Source organism: Melanotaenia boesemani, chromosome 14 (assembly GCF_017639745.1).
Source record: "Melanotaenia boesemani isolate fMelBoe1 chromosome 14, fMelBoe1.pri, whole genome shotgun sequence".
Taxonomy (NCBI): Eukaryota; Metazoa; Chordata; class Actinopteri; order Atheriniformes; family Melanotaeniidae; genus Melanotaenia; species Melanotaenia boesemani.
This window is the reverse complement of record NC_055695.1, coordinates 9,666,236-9,678,731: the sequence shown is the minus strand read 5'-3', so window position 1 is coordinate 9,678,731 and position 12,496 is coordinate 9,666,236. Positions and strand designations below refer to the sequence as shown.

Sequence of the window (12,496 nt, the reverse complement as noted above, 5' to 3'; positions counted from 1 at the left end):
TAAGCATTTTTCATGAATAATTATTTTAATATTTCATTTATTATGACAATTATTTTTTGATGAAACTGGTCATTTTCATAATTAGATCCCATCACTTTGTCGTATGGAAAAGACCCCAAAACAGACTCATGTGCAGGAAGCAGACAGTAAAGAACTAAAATACATTTTAAACAAACTGCTGCTAGGTAGGATATCCAAACACACGCATAAAAAAAAAACCAAAAACAAATGACTAACAGGTTGATATGGAGCCAGAAGAAACACAGAGTAACCACATTATGATGTTGTACAAAGGAAACCTGATACTATATGTATATACTAAGGGAGGCGATAATTAACACAGTATGTGTTAATACAGGTGTGTGGGAATAAGTAACAGAACTCAGGTTAACAAACAAGAACAGGACTCGAAGCTAAATGAGGTGTTGAAGGAAAACAGATTTCAATATCAGCAGAAAAGAAATCCAACTAAAACCAGCCTTTTAATATAAATGTAAGCGTGTTTGCCCCACCTACATTGTATTAAATAGAATTTTGCAGCTGGACACACCCACGTAATGCAGTAGGGAGTCAAATTACTGTTGTATGTGGGAAATGATCCGAGCTGTGAAGCTGTCTAATTCACCCTTTGACCTGTTTCTGACTTGCTAAATTATTTTAAGCTGTTTTTGTCTGTGTAGTAATGGGTCAATGAGAAAAAGCCTAATAGAAACAAACTAGAAGAAAGCATCGCATCTATTGTAGCAGAGATAGCCATCCTTAGATAAATGAATAAATTCCTTTCCCATCCCTTGTATATCGGGACAAAGACTGCAGCCTAATTTTATGACCTACGTGAGCTATAACCATTGCTTGGTTTAACTATAAATTTAAACATAGACAAAACATAGATTTATAATGAAATGATTACTTGAGCCTGATTCTTTCTCTTAAGAATGAGGTTTTTTCCACAGATGTAATTGTAGGGCTTCTTTATTTAGAGCTCTCAAATAGCTTTTAATGATAAAAAAACACAAACAAAAGAAAAACAATTTAATTGAACTAAGCTTAATACATAACTGAATATGCATTTGTTTAAACAAGCTATATGAAATGACTATTGTATTTCATAGGTGATTATTATTTAAGAAGACTTGACTAAAAGATGGTGGAAGTCCAGCAGACTCGATAACCTCTTGCTTGCAGAGTTACAGGTATAATCATTGTGATGATTAATAAAGCTGCTTCTGCCGAGCATAAAGACCAGCCTGTTATCACCACCCTCACAGTACCAGTCAAGACACTGAATGCATCATCAACGTTCTTAAAGTGTGCGTGACCTTCATTTTAGTGCTTCTCTTGAAAATTGACTTCCACTCGATTAATCTGGAACTTTATGTTAAAGACTGACACACACACATTCACATAGACAAATACCCATGCGGACACACAGTTCACACACATTAACATCACACAGAAATGCTTCAGAGAGCAGCTCAGATCACAGGCAGACTCCCTGTGTCCTACTCCTGCCTGGCTGCTGTCTGATAAGCGTCAGCCCTGAAACAGTCATCTCGCTGTGAAGGCCGCGAGTAATAACGAGCTTTATCTGCATCATACGGCCTGGTATGAACTTTTGTGCAGCGACCTGGTTTCTGTTACCGAGCCAGAAGGGATCTCAGGCTAAGAAATGATTAAATGTTTTGCTCAAATAAATAACATCAGGGATAATTCTTAATATACATTTAATTTTTTGCCCTGTAGATATGATCTTTTTGTGCTCAGTTTTTTATTAAGAACTCTGATGAGATAAAATTAAGTGAAAGCGGTCAATGCTAATGAGTAAAAACACTCAAACAGACAAAAGATAAAGCAAATTAGTACCTCTGGGTTGGATATAATGAGATAAACATAAAACTTAACTATGATGATTGACCAGCAGCACTTAATGCTAATTTAGCCTAATATTCACTTTAAGATTTGCTAAAATGTAAATGTTGAGTTTAATGGTGGTTTCTTCTGCCACAAGATGAGTTATTTTACATTTCAGTGTGCACAGTTTTCAAACGTTGCTGTGTTATTAATCAGTTGTTCCTCGTGCACTTTTCATATTTGGTGACATCATTTATTTCTAATGTTTTAATTGTATTTAATCCAAAGTTATATAATTCCAGATTAACTGGCAATGCTCCCGGGTGTACTGTTTCAAGGAAATGATTCCTTGAGTCACAGCAAAAAACTAAAACATGCATAGAGACTCAAACCTGCCAGACAGGCCTCTCTGGGACAGCGATACCTTGATGTGCAGTGTATTAAATGATGTTAATGTTAAACTAACAAACTCATAAATGTATGCAAAGTGTCTGAACGCATGCTCACAACTGGGTGCATAAATTGAAGCTTTGTAGTAGTGTTGAAACCAATTTGCTGGTTGTTCCAGGAGTGTGCATTTGTGTGTGTGTGTGTTGCCCTCAGCAATGAATGCAGGACTCATTAGAATTGCTGTCATGTTGCAGCAGCGCCTGCAGCATTTCGTCTACACCACAGCTGAGCGACCAGTCAGATTTCCCTATCTTCTGGAACCACCAAGATTAAAAAGTCACCTTGCTCTGTTTCCCATCCAACTTGTTGCGATGCTAGAAAATCTGCAGAGGGGAAAAGGCAACCTGGAATAAGATGAAGTTGTCACAGTCTCTTTGTAAGTACTTGAAAGATTCTTTAAATAGTAATGTCGTCTCAAAGTGAAATTTTCTGCAGATACAAGTTTTTAACACCAGTGTTCTGATTTATCTTGACAGTAAACACCATCCTCAGATATAGAACATACAGACAGATAGAACATATATTTGCTGAATTTTAAAGAGTCGGCAGATCAGTCCTGATATTTAGCCTACTGGGTAAAGCTGGTTTATTTAGTTGTACATTCCCAAGGTCTGGCATTAGGAGCTTTTAGTTGACGATTAATTGTCATATAAATAGTTGCAATTAATACCTAAATTGTCAATCTGTTGTCATTTTTGTGTCACAGTTATAGTAAGTGAATGAAATATGGAAATCAGAAGCACAGGTTCACCATTATGTTAAAAAATTGTTAATTGTGACAGGCCTTTGTTCTGTGGCTCTGATTTATTTTCATCTCGAACTTTTAAATGACAACAAAATGCTAACAAAGCTGCATAACTAAACTAATTAGATCAAAAAGAGTATCAACAAGTGCTGCTCTTTTGTAGCAGCCATAGATTCATATTAGATTTATTTTCTGTTATGCTTATAGTCTTCTCAAACCTTTTGAGAAAGTAGTTTGGCCCAGTACCAGTTACTCATCTTGGCCCTACTCCACCATTTTGCAACAGTAAAGTGTCCATTTTCTTTTAGGGCTCAAACACTACTGGTCATCTAGCCATTCAGCTGTGGCTTTGGAAGTCATAGATTGTCACTAATCCTTGATCTCTAAAAGATAAAAAGCCTCTTTTACCTCTGAAAATAAAAACAAAGGGCAAAAAAAAAAAAAAAAGTTGGACCTTAAAATAATGTTACAAAGTGGGAATGTTTTGCTCTTGGAATCTTTTTATGATTATGGCAATGTATTGATTATATCCCCAATAATGATTAAGTTATAACCAGTGCGCCGTTACTTTTGTCAGTAACTAATACTCTAATGCATTACTCTTTAAATAGAGTAACTTCGTTACCCTATGGTACCTTACTCTGCTACTAGCTGAATTCATACATTTCGGCCTGCAGCTGTGAGCTGTTTCCTGTTTACAGCAGTGATGCAGCACAACATGGGCAGTGTTGCAATGTCTGCTTGTTGCGTTATTTTTCTGTGAAGTCGATTGTATAAACATTTCCTCTACTCCCTTTATGAAGCTTTTCTGATTCTCTGACAGCTGTCCACAAAGCAATAACCAATGGATGCAGAACGAAAAAGTGAACGCAACAGCCCCCCCTTTTTTTTTCATGGCTAGTGTCCACAGCCCTGTTTCCTTGGTTACCGCAGGCGTCCAAACCAGCACGCCCCTACTCACACACACGTGCACAACTTCACTTGACAGAGAGACCGTGATAATGCCTGTAAATAGCTAGGAAAATATGTAAATAAAAATATATATAATAAAGAGTAGGAGAAAAAATAGTGCATTGGAGGGATCAACATGCAGCATAGATTTAATTTTTGAGCTGCTGTTAAATTTCTATCTATCTATCTATCCATCCATCCATCCATCCATCCATCCATCCATCCATCCATCCAGCCTTCCATCCATCCATGTCTAAGTAATCAGTAAAGTAACTGAGTTACTTTTTGAATGAAGTAACTAATAACTGTGACTAGTTACTTTTTTCAGTAACTAGCACAACACTGGTTATAACTTATGTTTCTATCTCTGATTAATAACAATTGGAATTTGTCAAAATCTTTCTAAATGTTTTTTTTTAACAACCTACACAGCTCAGAGGGAGAAATTATCATCTTTATAATCTTTTCGTGTTTATAACCCTGCACCCGGCACAAGCGAGCTACCAGATTATTACCTACCAAAAAAAAAAAAGCAAAAATCCTTTTTATATCTTGTTGTTTGAATACTCATCTCTGCCAGCTAGATGCTAACTTTGTGTGTTTTTCTTCACGGGCAGTTAGCTTACAGCTGGATACAGCAATAGCTTGGGTCTGGAAATGAAACTGAGGATAACAGTATATAGGACAGAAAATCAAAACATTGATCCATTAAGAATAAAACTAGGATTAAGCCAGCAGACCCAATTTTCACTGCCAATGGCTTGTTGGCCTAGATGGAATCAGTTTGTACAGCAGCTTAATGCTGCAAGTTGGTTTAATTTTTCTGCATGTAAACAATGTAAGCATAAAACATTCAAACTACTGACAGCTATGTAACCAACAATTTTCTTGCAGCAATGCCATAGTTTAGCTGGAATTACTCTCAAGACATAAAGGTTCTGTTGCTTATGCCCTGGTATGGTACCAGATACTCCAGGATACCCTCAGATGTTCTTTGTCCATGCTATGACTGGTGGCATGAGGAAGACCCACTCAGTGTTTGGCTGGTAGTAATGTTCTGAATGATTATTTATGTATATAATTCTGAAAGGTCAAGCCCGACAGTTCCAGGAAGTAGAAGAAGACACTTTGAAGCGTCATAAAAATGTTTTTATATGACAGGTGTTTATTGGCTCCACTGATGACAGAGATGCTGTGATATTCATGGCCTGTCATCATATATGTGTGCATTCACTTGAAGGGTTTCAGCAATAACTAAAGTGGATAGACACTAGAAAGCTCCTGTGTGAAATGTTGTTTGAGTATTTGAATTTTTGTATCATCTGGATTCACATATGTTAAAGGTCCCATATTATACATTTTTTCAACAATTTCATATGAGTATAAGAGGTTCAACAACATTGTTTTCAAAGTGTATTACCCCAAATTCAGCCTTGGTCCTTCATATCAGCCATTCCAAGAATAGCTCTAGTGAACCCTAAGAGAATTGGCTGTTTCTGTTTCTGAACCTTTAAATGTTCATGAGTGGTGCCTGTCCACACCCCTCTCTGGGAGATGATCCGGCTTTCGCTGGCACTTGCTCGGTGATTTCAGAGTGCAGGCTCAGCTAGCCGGGGGGGCAAATGACAGTATCCACTACCAGGGGCAGTGGTTATTTCCCTTCATGATGTCACAAAGAGAAAGATCTCAGACTCACCTGTTTGAGCACACATTCGCTAAAAACTGGAGCAAGCAAGTGAGAGAGGAGACAGAATTTTCTCATTTTTGGGTTTCATACACAGGCTATGAGGACACACATGACTGTTAGAAAACCTTTAGAAAGCGAATTTTGCATAATTTGGGACAACAGAAAGAAAAGAAAACAAAGATATCCAAGAAGATAAGATAAGATAATCCTTTAATAGTCCCACAGTACATCATATGATGAATACTATGATAACTGAACATGACCCTTATCTCTGATCACAGAGCTGTTTGAGTATGGACATTCTCTCCAGGCTGCTGTCATTATTATTCAGGAGCGGGTAAATTGCTTTCACAAACTGTGCTGTGACAGCTGAGCTGGGTCAGGGCTGACACTGGTTAGTGTTTAAACTATTTGTGCTGGTGTATTGGCGTGAACATGAGCTCTGCAGGGTCAGTGATTGATGAAGGAGGTGTCAGAGTAAAGATGAAGTTTTAAAATTCATTCTTCCATGACGTTACAGTTTCCACACCAGCAGAAATATCTGCTGAGCTCTTTCTTTCTCTCAGACTGCTGCATTGAGGTGGCTGTTATAAAGTCGCATTACTATGTGGCCACAGTACAGCAATTTTCTGTGCTCTTGATTTCAGTAATGGAGACAAAGTAACTGCACATGAGCTCAATTCAGGCTGAATGATCATCATAGAGGTGTTTGGATGTTACCTGGAAGAGAATTCTTTGTTCATTTAAGTGCTAAATATAGGTATCCCTCACCATCAGAGCATATAACTGCACTTGAGTGTTTTGTGTGTGTATGTGTGTATGTGTGTATGTGTGTGTGTGTGTGTGGGAGAGAGAGAGAGAGAGAGAGAGAAAGAGAGAGAGAGAGAGAGAGAGAGAATTCAAACAGTGCGGACAATTTGTGGCCTGTGGTCTTGTCAGGCCAGGATTATTTCTGCCATTCTCTTGTTGTGAAGCACAGGGCCGTGACATTTAAATCTGTCCCGTTGAGAAGGACAATTTTGTTTGTGTTTGTGTGTCTTTTTGTGTATGTGTGTTGGGACAGCAGGGGTAAGAGTCTTTTTGAGTGGGTTTGATAAAAATGTTAGAAATGTCATTGCTCTTTAAACTGAAAAGGTGACTCCCTACTGTCCCCCCCCCCCCCCCTTTCTGTCTCTTGTCTTTCAGATAAGTTATTTGGAAAGCGACTGCTGCAGGCTGGGAGACACATCATGTCTCATAAGTCCTGGATGAAAACAGTACCCACAGAGAATTGTGATGTTCTCATGACATTTGCAGGTCAGAAAGTGAAAAGACACACACAGATGTTTTTGCTTGTACACTATGTCTGAAAACACACCATGAAGAGATGCATCAGTCACCCCTAGCCTTAGCTATCATAATAGGCATTATATCATTACTGTCCCTGTCTGTAATCTGCCACTTATTTTAATATCAAATGGTTAATTTGTTGTCAGAAGTGCATTTTACTTATTGACTGAAAAGTGAACCAATGCAGAATCTTATTTATTTATTATTTGGAGACAGGGAAATGGCAGTTACATGCTGTGCATGACCGATATTAGACTTGAACCCTAGTCTGCTGCGGCACATGGACAGGTCACCAGTGTCTAGAACAGAGGTGTCACAGTGCATATCCAAGGCATTGTTTACATTTAAATTGTGAGATACACTGAGAAGTATTTAATTTGTAAATTAGGTGCATTTTGTTGGCTGCTTTCAATGAGGCAAAATGAGTTTTCCAGTTAATCTCACAGTTATAAATTATGGATGCACCAATACAATGATGCTAGCTAGATTAATGGTATCAGCTAACATAAAACACAGACTCCCATCCACGTTAGAAACTGGGGTATGTGCAGGCTCACCAATGAAAAGAATAAAAGGCGAAGGGGGGCAGAGATTGTAAAGCTATAATTTACATTTTCTTAGTGATTTAAGGTGTCATATCTTTTCTGACAAAGAGCAAAGCAGCTTTGTATAAAACTGCTGCCAAAAAAAAAAACAAACAAAAAAAAACTTGTACGTGTAGCAGCTATTTGTTTCACTTCCTTTTTTCTTTTGTTACTTTATCGGTATTTATGGTTATTTCTGGTTCCAAAAAACAAGATGGCTATGCTACTTCTATGGCTGGTAGTTACCCTTTGCAACTGGGATTTTTTTAATTATTTTTTTTCTGCTGTGGAACCACTTATTGATATATTAAGAGGTAGCATTGGGTCAGCTGTGGCTCATGACTGTTTTCTTTGCTATTGGTATTGACTTTAAAGTATAACTTCGTCTTTCATTTTTATTCTGTTTTTGTTTGGCTAGGTTGGAAACATGTCAGCACAATACACTAGAAGTAGCAAGTCAAGGTCTTTGTATCAGTTTACAGAACAATTTTCTCTTTTTCTAATAGGGCTGGGCAATATATCGAGATTTTCCAATATATCGAGACTTTATCAGACGCAATATAGAAGGAGGGAATATCGTTTATATCGAGATAGCTTGTTTTGAGTTAAAAGCATCTTTTCTTTTGCATTTTGCACAGCTGTATTTTAGTTATGGTCATTGAAAAATATTTTTAATTTATTTTGTTTTAGGAGCATTTCATTTAATATAAAGGTATTTAATTTCAGTCAGCTATTTTAATGCACATGTGCTGCTGATCTTTAATAAATGTATATTTAGCACTGAAGGCTGTATATTAAAACTGTGTCTTTGGTTACTTGATAAAAAATATAAATAAATATCGAGATATATATCGTATATCGTGATTCAGGTGAAAAATATCGAGATATAAGATTTGGTTCCTATCGCCCAGCCCTATTTTCTAATATTTATTCCCGAGACTCATTTCCCTTAAATTTCCATTGTAAGCCCCTGGAATATTTTTTTCCCCACAAATGAAGCAGAAACACAAAAACACAAACATACATTCATCCATGTAAGCACATGTGTATTATGGTATTAAACCATTTTTTGCCAAACTAAACATCTTCCATGTTGATGCTCCTGTATTGACTGCAGCCCCTTGAAATGTAAAATGTAATATTTCCATTGTTTCATTAAAAATTAATGTAAAGCTGTAATATAACTTTGTCTTTCTTCAGGTGAAGAAGAATGCAGTGGAGTTTAATTCCTTCAATGTTGTCTATTATTTGCAGCAGAAGGAGGCAAAGTAAAAAAAAAAAAAAAAAAAAAAAGAAGCTCCTTTTAACCTCTAGCTGCAGCCTAGGAATAAATAGTAATGGACTGTGGGAGTGTGCTGCTGATCCTGCAAGTAGTGATGCGTGGGTATGACAGAAAATATATTTTTATCTTTTCATTTCCTGCCATAGACACTACAGATGACCACACATTACTATGGCTACTGAACCACATCCGGCTGGGAATCCCAGAGCTCATCATCCAAATCCGACATCATAAGCACACCAGAGTCTACGCATTTTTCATCACTGCTACATATGAAAAGTAAGAAATCCATCCAGAAGGAAGTTTTAGAAAAAGGTCATCTCTAGTTTTCATTCATTCATCTTTTATGACGATCATTCGTTAACAACAGGGCTGCAGCAGTGATTATCACTTCTTTTGTTTTTGGTTTTTCAGTTCAATAATAATCTCTTGTTTTATAAATGATAAAGATCATATGTTTCTATAAATATGAGGTAATGTCACCTAATTATCTGCAGGCTCTGTCCTGCACCTGCAGTTAATCAGACGGTAACATGAAAAACTGAAAAGCCCCATAATCTCATAATTAATTTTTTCTTAATAAATTATTTAAACATCTGATTAATAAATCAAAACTGGCATTTCACTGGCATGCAGATCAGGTTTTCTTGTGTTGGAAAAGCAGTAAGGGGGTTTTGAAATAGGCTCATTGTTGTCCTTTCTATGTGAGAGCCAGTTGAAAAAGAATGAAGCTGTACAAACCCTCCGTTGTAATAAAGAAAGCAAATTAATGGCCGAAAAATTCAAGTTTTTCATTTGAATTCATTCAAATATTTCCAGGTATTGGAGGAAGATCTTATATAATGTATTATTCTGTTCATTCATTCTTTCAAGATAAAGCTCTTGATTCTTTGTGTCTCTTCTGTTTGCTGGAGTGAGATCAGACCTGGTACAAGCAGTCCTGTAACTACTGTTTCAAATAAGTGTTTGAATGAATCACCTCATCACCAGTAAGAAGGAACTGTCCTCTACAGACAGAAATGAGCGACACTGCTTATGATTAATACAATACATCATATCTTCCTTCAGTTTAAGGGGTTTATTTTTAAATGCTTCAACTGGAGTTGGAGTGTAAGAAACGCTACCAAAAATATCTCTGCTGTTCAGTGTTGGTGTGGATGGATATGGATAAACCTTCATTTATCATAGTTATATACTTAGCTGCAGCAGTTTAGCTCATATGCGGTGAATTATCTGTGGAACTGCCATGAACCAGCCAGAGTCGCTACTCTGCTTTTAGCTGCAGCTTAATTAAAGTTGGGTTGAAGTTTATAGTCCAGCCAAAATTTTCAGATTGGTTTTATTTTTTTAAATATGTTGCCTGGTGTTGTGATTTGTTTTAAAACAAAGCTTCAGGAAAATTGGGGATGATGCCAGGGAAATTTTAATCCTAACACTGACTTTTGTGTACCAACTACAATCCAAGGGGTCAAGGTGGCCGCTGCTCTGTACCTCATTGCTCTTCTTGACTAATGTTAAGCTTTGCTTGCTGACTGTACATTTAACAATGTGCCTCTCAAAGAAAACTATTTGCCCATGTGTGGATTGGGAAAAGACAGATGGGGAGAAAGAAAGGAGGGTAGGGAAAGATGGAGCAAATAAAAAAAAATATGCTGCTGAAGAGGGTTGAGGCAAAATAAGAATAAGGGAGATGTGAGGAAAGATAATATGGTGAGTGGATGGATAGAGTGCTTTCTGAAAGTGTGCCAGTGGGCTTTAAATGAAGTGCTCAAGGAAAATGATTGCTGTCGCTCTCTGCACAAAGACACATACACACCTTCTGTTTGGTAGCTTGACCTACATTTTATGAGATTGAAATGATAACCCAGAAAATATTCTATCATCGCTTCACCTTGGACACTTGCTAAACTGTTTTTCTGTTTTCTAATTTTGAACAGATGTTCAATTAATTACACACTATATTGTTTTATTAGCTTAAATTATACTATTTCTCCCATCAGTGTTTGGAAGAGGATGGTTACAAGTTCTTGGCATGTCATAAGAATCTGGACACCTGGAAATGGGGCCCTTTTGTTTTATTTTCATGGAGAAATGTATTCTTTTAAAGGCCGCTCCAGCAGAAAGCAAACATTTATCTGTCAACTTACAAAGTCTTACACAAATATCCTTGTTCTATTTTTCTTGCCTCACGCACCATCCATTACTCCCTCCTCAGCTCTGACCGAGCACTTTATAGTGTACCATTCAGTACTGCTGAGTTTCATTATTACACATTATGTCTGATAGATATTTGCTAAATTAGCATAAACCTTAGAAGCAGTGCTCTCCCTCAGCAGTGTTCTTCTCTTTTACAAGGTTAACTTTGTCCACATTACCTTTGACTGCATCTCCACATTCAGGCTACTTGGTTTTGGCAAGAGGGTGTGTAAAAGGCTAAAACTTTTCCATTAAATTAGAGAAGGGAAATCTCATCTGGATTCCTGAAAAGGCCTTGAAATGTAATAAACAGCTAGTTTAAATAGATACAGTTGTTTCATTTATTTATTTAACTCAGCAGAGACCTTTACTGTGATGTTGCACACAAAAGCAGTTTTCTCTCCGGTGATACAGAAGCTTACACTTCACATTCTGTTGTAATCCATCATAGTGCTGTCCGTACTTCACTGTACCCCCCCTCCAAGTGCCTACAGCTGCATGATAGATGGATGTTACAAGCCCACCTAAGCTGTGCTTCAATATGCGTGTGTGTAGATTGTATGAACATGTATATGTGAGATCTGAGTGAGTCATCGGCCTGGAGGGAACTGAGGGTGTATTGTTGCATTATTATAGCAATATTGGTACAAGGCCACTGGGAAGGACAGAGAGACAGTAGAAAGGAGTGGCGGGATGAAGAGAGTTGGGGAGGCGAAGAAGGGGGAGAAAATGGAGAGAAACAGAACAGATGGCTGGAAAAAGGAGAAAACAAGGAGGGGTTGATGGGAAATGGAATGATGAGTAAGAGTGATAAGCTAAGACAATAGAGGACAAAAAGGAGAAACTACTGATTTTTGTGTCTGCCATCATGTCTTTGTAACATGGAAAAAAAAATATTTAAAATAGTTTAGTCAGTTTACTAGAGTTTATTCTTATAGTTAAACATTTAATTACCTCTTTAGATGAATTAATTTAAAAAAAAAAAAAAGTTGCATTCTAAATTCCCTGCTGTGTCCATTCAAGTTCATTCAAAAGAGAAAAAACTAGCAAAACCTGAATGTATTTCTGGATAAATGAAATGATAATAATAAGTTCCATACTATATAAAACTATCTATTTTCTCTACAGGTTATCTGCATTGGTAAAAAAACAGGAATCAATGTTTATTTTTCTCAACTGAAAGGTGAAAAAACTACCTTTTGCTGTTACTATGCAGTCACTCAGTGCTGTTCACTCCACCTACATGATGTTTTATAAAACCTCCTGCAGAATACAACAGCTTGAGGGTCATCATAATGTGTGAGTTTTAGGATGTGTGGGCCGTGAGTAACAAAGGGAGTAGTAACATAAGTAAAGTAGTAACAGAATGAGGTAAAATTAATATACTGCAGAGTCACACCACATATTAGAAATTAGAAACA

At 37.1% G+C, this 12,496-nt stretch overlaps 1 protein-coding gene across 2 annotated transcripts in view; it reads left to right on the top strand.

The window, feature by feature from the left end:
• ano8b (anoctamin 8b) overlaps positions 1-12,496 on the top strand; it is a 40,222-nt gene that overhangs the window by 16,806 nt on the left and 10,920 nt on the right. For both annotated transcript variants that reach the window (XM_042006011.1, XM_042006009.1), the window contains exons 2-3: positions 6,870-6,980; positions 9,026-9,158. In XM_042006011.1, the coding sequence (XP_041861945.1) occupies positions 6,870-6,980; positions 9,026-9,158 (244 nt within the window). The remainder of the gene's footprint in view (positions 1-6,869; positions 6,981-9,025; positions 9,159-12,496) is intronic.